The 11635-nt window shown below is 43.3% G+C and overlaps 1 protein-coding gene across 1 annotated transcript in view; it reads right to left on the bottom strand.

Annotated features, from left to right (window-relative positions):
* myt1lb (myelin transcription factor 1-like, b) overlaps nt 1-11635 on the bottom strand; it is a 58335-nt gene that overhangs the window by 31175 nt on the left and 15525 nt on the right. The window contains exon 5 of the mRNA XM_062469832.1: nt 4401-4819. Within this exon, the coding sequence (XP_062325816.1) occupies nt 4401-4819 (419 nt within the window). The remainder of the gene's footprint in view (nt 1-4400; nt 4820-11635) is intronic.

Raw genomic sequence — 11635 nt, forward strand, 5'->3', positions numbered from 1 at the left:
TTGAGGAACACGGAAGTCATAACAATGCCACCTCTATTACATTTAGAAAGATTGGAATCTGCCTATAGCCCTATAGCACTGTCATTGCGGAATGCACTGGGAATGATAATCTGAAGATTTATTTTATGGCCTATTACTTAAATTAAAAGTGCTAAATAGAAGGAGATTGAGAGATAAAGAGTAAGAGGTAAAAACATTGTTTTTACTGTTGTCAGATGGTAGCACAGCAACAGTACGAGTATCAACACAAGATGGAAGGAAGGAGTCAAATACAAATCTAACACGATGAAGTTCATGAATCTAGGCAAAGGCTTACATCTTTGCAAAGATGCATACTTGTCTGTCCATCATGGACAACATCAACCACCCCCTCCACAACACACTGGAGGTACAGAAAAGCATTTTCAGCCGAATATTGATTACAATGGGCAGTTCAAAAAAGCACCTAAAGTAATTTACATTTACATTTAGTCATTTAGCATACGCTCTTATCCAGAGCGACTTACAGTAAGTACAGGGACATTCCCCTGAGGCAAGTAGGGTGAAGTGCCTTGCCCAAGGACACAACGTCAGTTGGCACGGCCGGGAATCGAACTGGCAACATTCGGATTACTAGCCCGATTCCCTCAACGCTCAGCCACCTGACTCCCATGTAATTTGTAACAAAGACCATCAGGCACTCCAGTTCTCCATGGGAGGGACAAGACCTGAATGACCTAGCAGACTGCTGGCCTAGCAGACTGCTGGCCTAGCAGACTGCTGGCCTAGCAGACTGCTGGCTTAGCAGACTGCTGGCCTAGCAGACTGCTGGCCTCGTGATTGTTCCCCACTTGCGATCCCACTTGACTTTAGCCATGCCGATTCAGTTTTTATTAATTGATAAGTTGCTTTCTGCCTCAGATAATTTCCATCTGTTCAACCTACAGTGAAGTCATTATCTATGACAGTTGAGCCGTTGTTGGCAAATTGCATGACCAATTTGCACATTGAATTGCCAATTGCAAAATGCATTTTGGTTTGAGTCCAAAAAACTTCCATACTATTGTTATACCTGTTCTATTCCCTAACCATAGACATTCTATAACTATATGCACATTACAAATTATATTTCTCTATCCAACATTTGATACAGCGATGCATACATTCAGTTTTTATACAGTATTTATGAACACTGTATTTGAAGGGGTGTGCATGAGACTGACATGCCTATATTATACGTGGCTCAGGGGGTAGAGATAATCACATGGTTGGTGGTTCAACCCCTGACTCCTCTTGGCCATGTATCAAAGTGTCCTTGAGCAAGACACTGAAACCACCCCCCCCCACCCCCACCCAAGTTGCTCCTGATGGTTGGTGTGTGATTGAATAGGTCAATGAGAGTGCTTTGAGTGCCGCTAAGGTAGACAAGGGTTATATAAATGCAGTCCATTTGGTTTCGACATTGGTTGTCATGAGACCATTATACCTGTATCATTAATATGTTCCTTGCCTACAATTACAGTAATATAAGTTCGTCAACTCATTAAAATGTAATTAATTTTACTTCACAATCAAATGCTTTTAAATACCTTAAAAATAAAAGACATGCAGATTTTTTATTTATTTTTATTGGCAATACATTTCAACATGAAAAAACAAAACAAAAATGACCATTTAGATTCCTCAAACAGAGGGTTCTGACTGTCTTAGCATGTACATTTTGTAGTCTGGGGGAAAACAACAATGTCCTTCCAAGTAAAGTGTTACTGATACATTATTGGGAGGAGTCTTCCACTTATATTCTTTGCTGTGATGGTTTCAACTATCCCCTTTGTTATAGCACTCCATCAGCGCTCCGCAAACTGGAAGATCATCTTGTTATCTTCCGTCTTCAAGGAGCCGCTGCTTGAAGGTGTATGGACATGTGATCACTAGCTCAGCAATTACAGCTGTTCTCGCAATTGTGTTGCGGTCAACGTTAACCTTGACAAAGGCTGTTTTCATGGTTACAAAGTAGTTGAATCTCCTCAGGGCACTCTTGTAGCGGCGGATGACACCATCCGCTGTGGTCATTTGTCAAAAAAATAAATAAATACATAATTGTCAGCATTTATTTTCAGGCATGCATTGTTGATTTGGCACCCTATAGGTAGTACTGGCAGATAACCCTAGCTCCTTTCCAAACTGCCTCTAAGGCTAGCAATTTCGGTCATTACCAGCATGGAAGGATGATGCACAGGGAATCAGCACAGCAAGTAGTGTCCTTTTTTACTGGCCTCTGAAGCTTTAAAACATAACCAGTCTATTTCTAAGTAATGGGCAACTATTTCATCAATGCCTGTGCTTACTTCTTGAACGGCTTTGTGAATCAGTATGTTTAATGTACTTCTTGGCCTTCATCTACTTTTTCTTCATGTTCTTTTCTTTTGAAGACGATGAGGAGATAAAGTGGGAAAAGGAATAGGAGGGGGAAGGATATGTTGAAGTGGATAAAGGAAGTTTTCTTTCTAGAGCCTGTGAGAAGGGGGTGTGGGTGGGGGAGGGGTGGACAAGCAGAGAGGTGTATAAGTCATCAAAGCTCAAAAATAAAAAAAGTTACCTTTTTCAATGTATTCAGCATTCCAAGAATGTTCCTTGCTGTATACAATTCAGGTCGACAACTGTACATTGATAGGGTAACAGGCTGTTATAAAGTGTAATACAATAAATTCAAATGTATTTATGTCTTATCTGGACAAACAAGTAGCATAATTACTAGGGCTGACCATCAGCCAAATTACTTGCCAAAATGGCTAGCACAATTGCCACATTTAACAGCAGTGCCAAAATTTAAGGTGCAAGAAATGTATTTATTAACTGGGCTGGTGACAGGTTTTAATTCCAAGCCCTGCAAGTGAAAGTAGTTAAACAAAAATGACTTACATAATTTCCTTGGGGAATGTTTGACTGGCATCTTTGTCTTCTGTGGTTGAACAGGGACCTCTTCCATATCTTGTGGCTGGTCCTTGTTCGCTTCTTTCACTCCTCCTGTCCATGGCTCTGTCCTCCACAACTTGTAGCTGGCCCCCAACAACATTAGCTCTCTTGGGCTTCAACAAAAACTATGCCGAAAACCTTTTTCCATGATTAATACGAGATGCTGGCGAGCAGAAAATAGATATTTGGTAATAAAACTATGAGAAAATGTAGGCCTATGTTTTGTTTTTGTTGACCAAACGGGATTAAAATGTTAGTGGTGGGCTTTGTGCTATGCAGTGCTGTAAAATAGTCTTGTATTTTCTGTATCGTATTGACAGAAGTAAGACAACCGACGAGGAGGCTAAAGTGGCTAAAGTGGTAGGCAGAGACACAGAGACAAGGCCAAGGAGCTGGCCCGAATCATCAAGTTACAGACCCCTGGATACGAATGTTTGATAGGCCCCTAGCCAACTTGGTTTGGTGGTCACACTTTATTCCATAGCGCAATGGTTTTAGCAACAAACAAAAAACGGTGATCTCGAAGCGCTCATCCAAATGCAACAGCAGCACTGCACGTCCTTAGGTCGTGAAATGGACATCTAAAAACCCACTATTAAACTTGCGCACGCGCACACACACATTACTCCATGCATTATAGTATAGATAGATATTCTCATACTTTGTTTGCCAGTAAGGAAGTGGAATAGGTCTTTAAATTGATTCATAATGGTCTTAAAAAGTCTGAAATTGAACTTGTTGAAACCTGAAGAAGATGTTTTATTTGCAGTAGCAGATAGTTTTGGCAACCCTTACATTCAAACAGATGTCCACCCTGGCCTGAAAAACGCCAGGCCAATCACAGCTATTGATATAATATGGGGTGGGTTTAAAACAACCACTTGTTACAACCCAAGAGCAGACCTAAAGCACCACAGACTGCACCAGAGACAGACAAGGGGGCGCATCGTAGACAGCCTCCCAGTCAGCTGTCAATCAGCTGATTGGGAAGGAAGTGGACATAAAAGACCTGAGAACACTCAAGGAGGAAGTTCTAGCATACAGTGTCTAAGGTGAGAGCTGGACTCAACTGTCAACTGTGTGAATATGTTGTTGCCAACTTCTTCTATATCCCGACAATTGATGACCTCCTGGACTTTGAGAACCCTCGACAAGAAAAGATATTAGCTGCTGCTTTTTAGAATTTGTATTAAACTGTTTTTTGAATAAATATAATAAATAATAGTAATAAATTGGTTGTATCTATCAAATTGCGTCCAGAGGCATTTTGGTTAGCACCCATTGAAAACGTCCCTTTGAAATTGAAAATGAACTGAGAGGTTTCAGATTAACAGGCATTTGCAGAACAGGTCTGGTCAACTTAAACTATATAAGGTCCACTGAACTGGTGAGAAATGCAATCCTGGAGAGGAAATGTGCAATTAGTGCAACAAAGAAATGGTCACCTTGATCTTGGCTCTGCTCGTCGTCCTCCTCTTCATACTCCACCTCTTCTTCTTCCTCTTCCTCGACTTCCCCTTCATTAATCCCGTCCATAACTCCCTCCTCTTCCTCTTGCTCCAGTTCCACATCCTCTTCCCCCTCCACCTCCCCGTCTTCCGGCTCCATGTGCTCCCCATTGTCCTCAGAGTAGCCCTCCTCTTCCTCCTCCTCCTCCTCCTCCTCTGCCACGTCTCCCTCTTCCACCTCATCTTCCACCTCCAGCTCCGCCCTATCGTCCATGTCCTCGTTACCGTCGGACGCGTAGCACTCCTCCATAGTAGAGTTCTCCATGTGGGCTATGAAGTTCTTCCTCTTGGGTGTAGACTCGAGGGTCTGTCTGTCCAGTATTTTCCTTTTCTTAGCCAGGGGGCAACCGTACACACTGCAGGGTAGAGACAAGATAGGAGCAATTAGTTGTTAGCTACCAGGTACTAGCAGTTAGCTCTTTGTCTCACCTGACTTTCCCATTCTAGCATACTTGCCGAAGTCATACATCTGTATAACAGCTAAAGAGCGCTAGAACACTTAAAGGATAGTACATTTCAGTTTGTTTATTTCATAGGAAATAAAACCCTGATTATGCTTTTGATTTTACGATAAAGAAATGTATGAAAAACACTGAAAAAAATGTGAGGTAGCGTTTACCTAAAAAAGAAAACAGCTTCCATGTAAAAACTGCTAGTCAATTTAAGAGACCCTTGTCTTATCTAGTTACTCTGGCTTTAATTCGAAATTCTTCAGTTAAAGTTACTTTCAATGCCCTGATAATTGCTGTCTTCATTGATGTCCAAAAAAGATAATTACATCTGTTAACTTATTGTAGAAGTTAATACATTATTAAGAACTGATATTACCTTTGATATCTCTACATGAACTGCTAACTAAGAGATACTATGTAACTGTAGAATGTGACTTTTGGAGAAGAACATAAACTGTGGTATGAATTGAAATTTGCCAAGGTCCCCAGGGTTTAAATGTATCCCCCTTGACAGCAGAGGGACAGATTCAAATCTGATAATCTGTGTATTCGCTCGGGCTATTGATCACAGAGGCTTAATTCATTTCACTCATCAAACCTTGGGGAGTCTGGATCGGGTATTGAACTGTGTCTGTGTGGGGGAGAGTGTGTGTGTTAGTATGACAGGTGTGTGTGTTAGCCCAATTCGGCTGTCAAAAACACCCACACATCAAATAAATGATGTGCAAGCGTATGTTGGGTACCAGGCAAAATCCCTTGTCCATATTATTGTGAAAGCAAGTCAAACAGACTTTGGTACGCTTAGTCAGTGACCATTCATCTGTGAAATATCCCTGATTCCTATTTTACAATCTCCAAATGTTTACCCTCCCCCTCTGTGCCTGGAGATTGTGCTAACGTGAATAAATACATGACCTTTAAGTCTTATTTTCTTTAAAGATTAAGAATTAAGCAGAAATCACTGTTGGTGTAGGTGTATTGCCTCAGAGGGATACTTAGAAATATGACTGCCCCCTGAGGATATGATCATGGCGGTTGATGAAATAAAACAAAAAACGTTTTAATACGAATGTTTTATTTTAAATAACAGCAAATGACAAAACCACTTTACCTCTCTGTTTTGTCCCTCCCAGCACATACCTAATACACTTTCTGTCCACTTCCATTCTCCATTTCCCTCTTCCACACACATATACACAATCTCTATTCTAAACCACACTCTCTCCACTCAACACAAAATATCCTCCACACATACACATGCCCACACCTCCTAAAATCTCCCAGGCGTCCACCCTTCAATCAGTCAGTTGGTCAGAGACAGGCCAGCAGACCTGACTGGCAGTCTCAATCTCACCAGACCAAGGGATTACTTAATAGGCTGAGCCCTGCACCAAGAACTAGGGGCCTCATTTCATGAATCTAAACCCCCACACACAGAAACTCATTCCCTGCCTGACAGCAGGCCCTGTCTCCTGGGTGGGGATCTGGGGGTTGGAAGGGGGGCTGGTTGGGGTGTGTTCACTAGAGCTCCGTGATCAATAGTGCTTGTGACCAAACATCTCAAAAGCACATTAAAATGTCACTCATCTGGGGGACCTTGTTCCAGAACACCTCAAAATAAATCAGAGGCTGATCCCAGCAAGTTATGTTCAGCAGGCTGGCAGGTGGGTGATAGGGGAGGAGGGTGGTTGACTAAGAGAGGGGAGGTTGGTAGACCTGAGGCATAGGTGGGAAAAGAGGAAGTAAGATAAAGAGGAGTTTGGGCACAGTCAAAATAGAACCTTCACTCTACACTTCCATTCCTACCTCTATCTCCGATTGAGTGGTTTACAGCAATGAGTTGGTCTTTGGTACTGTCAGTTCTGTGACAAAGTACCAAAACCTTTTAGTAGCACTTCTTGATGTACAATAGCAAATAGCAAAGTGTTACACTGTTGTTATATTCGTTGCAAGTTCTTCAACTTTCAAACTCTCATTAACAATAAAAACTGTATGTACATAATATGCAAAAACCTATTTGTTTATTAATGTGGCATAAAAAATATAAACATGGGATGAATGAACCTTTTGACCTCCTGTCACCTGAGTTGTGAGTTTGATGTTGATTTGCTCGTCCATACCCTGAAGCCCTGAAGCTGATGGTGACTAAACACCACAGGAAGTTGCTGGCTTTGTCACAACATGACCTTAGTGCTGTGTAGCACAGCTAACGCCTATACATAGCTAAGTGTGGCCTGCAATCAAAATTACACAGTTAATTAAACTCCATTTAAATAAAAGTAATACTGCAGGCATTGTGCGTAGAACAAGATGACAAGAAATAAAAACTGGCCAAGCGGCTGTATAATCTTTCAGCTCATTTACTTTCCTGGTGTCCTCACAGAAAAATGTGCCTCATGAGAGGTAGCAATCATACAAAAACAGCCCCTTGTATCACAAAAAGGCCACTTGACATGTCTATGGAGTGGGCATCCTCAAAATAACAAGGAGCCTCAATCGAAAGCCTTCAATTAAAGGGGAACAAGTGGTCAGCTCGTGCTGAAATAGCATTCTGTGAATGTTGAGGATAAGCCGTTTGGGGAGTGTTGCAGCCGGGTAAGAAAGCTTACAGAGGTATGAAGAGGAGCTCCCTGTGTGGCTAATGTTGTTCGACAGTTGAGGGAGGGTTGGGGATGTGACAGCGGTAGCTACGTCGGGTTCATTAGCAGTCATATTAACGGTTGTTCACAGCGGGGGCTAAAGCTTTAGCCAGTCATTAGCATCATACGCTATTTGTCTGCCTGACACAGAGATGGCTGCCTCCTGCTTAATTCGGCCCCCCCACCACCCCGCCACATTTTCTCTCCCTCTCGCAATGCTCTTACTCTCTCTCTCTCTCTCTCTCTCTCTCTCTCTCTCTCTCTCTCTCTCTCTCTCTCTCTCTCTCTCTCTCTCTCTCTCTCTCTCTCTCTCGCTGTTTCCCTCGCTCTCTCTTCCTCTGTGTCTGCTCCCAAGCCACTTGCCCTCACTTGTCCTCTCAACCCATTCTCTCTCTAGGTTCAGCCCCCCTGTCCACCCCCACCGTCTCTATACAGCTCCCGCTCTCTCTCCTTCTACGGTGGAGGTGCTGGCGGTGCACCTCTCGCTGTGCTCCCATCCGGCAGGATCTATAGGCACGTGTGGCGGAGCACCGTCTCCATGGTGATACCCCCCGCCCCAAGAAATCCAAGAGGGATTTGCCATTCTTGTAGACGGGCGGGTGCCTGTCATAAAGACAGAGGCTGAGAGAGAATAAGATGAGCAGAGGAAAACAGGTATTTCCAAAGATAAAGAGATAGGGAGAGGTAGAGAGGAGAGAGAGAGAGAGAGAGAGAGAGAGAGAGAGAGAGAGAGAGAGAGAGAGAGAGAGAGAGAGAGAGAGAGAGAGAGAGAGAGAGAGAGAGAGAGAGAGAGAGAGAGAGAGAGATTATTTCAGAGGAGAACAAAGGATGAGCATTGGTGCAGGAGGAGGCTCACTGCAATTTGGGTGTTTCTGGAGAAGGGGCCTCTAGAGCCTTTAAGGGAGCACGTTGATGCTAGAATATGAAGCCTATACAGCCCCTGATGTCAGTGCAGCAACCATCCATAACTGCTTTAAATTACAATGTGTGTAGCACGTAAAGTGTCACACACTATTTTGTTGCGGTTTTGGCTTGACAGGCTTGTTTTGGGGTGCCAGGTAGGTAGGGCCTACCAGAGTATTTATATTTTATTACTCGTGTCTATTTGTTCAGTCTCATCTCAGTCAAGTTAATACTTCCACACAAGGATTTTTACATCATTAAATGGTTCGATGAGAGTATGCTAGCTCATAATGGAGTCCAGAATCAAGAAAAACAAACATAGCCCAAAGGAAGTAAATCAAACAAAATCTCATTCGATGTAGACCTGCTTTCCTCTTTTTGAACACTCAACATAAGTTAATTTCATTACTCACCCTTAGGCCTGACACCCAGACACACATATCACATAACTCACAAGAAAGACAACTAAAGCTGCCATATTATGTATTATACGGTTATGTCCCCTAGTTCAAGGCACAGAAACAACTACAATTTTAAGATTTTCCACATTTGTAATCAACCAATATAACATGGTTGAGAACACCTAGGCTCTATAAGAAGAGCTTATTTTGTGTTTGTGATGGTTTTTCTTGATGCTCCGAAGACAGGCCTCCTCATTTCACCCTCCAGACCCAGGACCTCTCTCGCAGGTAGTGCCCTAGCTCTTGTAGGCAACACAAAACATAGAGCTTCCCCCGACCTCCCCCCAACCCCAAACCCCCTTGCTGCTTCCTCTAGGTCTCCCCAACAAACAGAGAGCCCCTGCCAGCCTTTTCGTGCACCCCTGCCAGCCCATCTCCCTTCTTCACGCCTTAGACTGAAGAAGGGGAAGGTCCTCAGAGATGTGTCTGTGGCCTGGTGATTAGAGCATGGATGACGGTCTGGAGAATTAGGCGAGGTAGGAGGCCTGCAAGAGCAGGCTGTGATAAGGCGGACAGGGATGAAGGAGCTAACCTAATGGTGAATGCTAACTGCATATATACACACATATAATAATACATTATCGTAATAAATGTATTTATATATAATTATGTACATATATACCCTATATTACATTTAGAAGAGAAGAGGAGAATTTAGATTTCATGCAACCATATTGTTTCATGAAGTGCACATCATCCATCGGTGGATTACATAATCCCATTTGCAGGAATTTTCTTGTAACATCCATGAATGCAACCTTGTCTAATCAGGTCTGGATATTCTGGTGGCATAATGCAGCAATCTGTCATCACTGGGCTAAATTCACTCCTGGATGACCCAGGTTAGGAGTCTCTCTTTTCATGTAATTACTTCAATCAATCACCTCAGACACGAGGAGACACAGAGAGGAGCTGCCACAGCCTGCGGCCATCTTGGACTGGAATTACCCTCCTCTCCTTCTCTGTCTTCCTCCCTCTCTATCTGTCTTTCTATGTGAGGAACAGTGAGGTATATCAATACTTCCGGTTAATTTAGCATAGAAGAGTGACTAAGTCAGTGTCCTATGCTTCAAGGGTTACGATAGTCTGAAATCATATTTACGTAATTCGAAAAACACATCTATTGAGAAAAACTGTTGTGTCAAACCAGTCATTTTGAATCCTAACTAAGGTTTACAAAGTGAATGGCGTTCTTTCCATGAACCAATCTGCTCCCCAGTTCCATGCCAGTCTTTCTAGATGGTGGTCGTGCCAGTTTCCTGTGCAGACCTGTTTACTGGGCCGGGGACATCCACTAAGCAGAAGTGGGCTTTTCATATCGTGATTCGGCGGGCGGACTGTCCTGGGGAAGGGAGAGCAGACTTGGGGGGGGGGGGGGGGGGGGCACAAAAGGAGCCTTCAGGGCTTGGAGGATGGTGGGCTTAGTGGGGGGGAGGTTGGGTATGGGGCTGTCTTGGGGTTATGGAAGATGGCAGGGTGGGCAAAGGTGGAATGAGGGGTCGGTGTTTCCACTCTAGAGTGGGGACCCAAAGCTGGTGCCAGCGGCCCATCACCCCCCACCGCGGCTACATGCAGATGTACACACACAGACGCAAGCGAACGGGTCCCTGTGACACACTTGGTGCCGGGGACACATGACCTGCTATTCCCTTTGAAGTCTTTCCTCTGAGAGGCAAAGGAAGAACAGGCAACAAGCATAAACACCACCTGTTCATCATACACAGTAATATTGAAAGGTAGCTCGCTGGCTTGTCATACTAACACAAGGGGGAAACATTTGTAAAAAATGTATACAAAAGGATATTGCAAAAGAATAAAGGGGTGTGTCAAAGGGCCTCAGTTTTTAAAACTCGTTTCTAAGAGAAACAAACTGGTGTCATGCAGTTCTTGAGATTGTGTAAAAATGTGGAGGGAGATATAATGAATACTTTGTGCATGACCAGTATGAAGTTATTAGACATTAGAGAAATAGACATTAGACAAATTAGACAAATTAGACATTACATTCCTGATGTGACAGTATAGTAGATTCAATTTGCCCTAGCACTTTGAGAACCTGTTTTCTATTGAAATAAAGCCTCATATTAAATATGGAAATGTGCCTTTCAGTGACAGATACTTCACAGAGGGGGACTGATGGCTCAGAGAATATATATAATTTTTTTTAGGGGGGGGGGGGGGGGGGCGTGGAAACAGGCAGATTTTGATTAACATGACCTTATCTGGATTTTTCACAAGGAGACAGAGGAATCGAAGAGCTGATGAGGGGGAGGGAGGTGGTGCCCCCTTACAGCCTGTGCTTCTTCCAGGTTATTCGATTCTAGTCTTTCTCCCGATGTGTCTCTTTCATTCTCTTTCATTCTTTCTCTTTTTCCTCCTTCTCTCCTCTATTTTTACATCTTCTTCATCGCCCCTCCTTCTTTTCCTTTCTCACTACACTAGACTCATACAGTTTATTTTCCTACAATCATACTCTTCTGAATATGATTATTCCTTCTGCTCCCTTACTTCCTTTCCTTCCTCCCTATAACTTTCTGTCTGTTACCCCTTTTCTCTTCCTTGACACCTCCTCTCCTCACCATTTTCTTCTCACCTTCTCTGTTTATGTCACCCACATCTCCTCTCTTGTTCTCTCCTCATAAGAGCCGAGGGGAGAGAAGGTGAAGTGCAATTCCAGCACACCTTGCTCCACTCCAGCGCCACCATTTTCCTTCCCC

The sequence above is a fragment of the Osmerus eperlanus genome, chromosome 9, assembly GCF_963692335.1.
Source record: "Osmerus eperlanus chromosome 9, fOsmEpe2.1, whole genome shotgun sequence".
NCBI classification, from domain to species: domain Eukaryota; kingdom Metazoa; phylum Chordata; class Actinopteri; order Osmeriformes; family Osmeridae; genus Osmerus; species Osmerus eperlanus.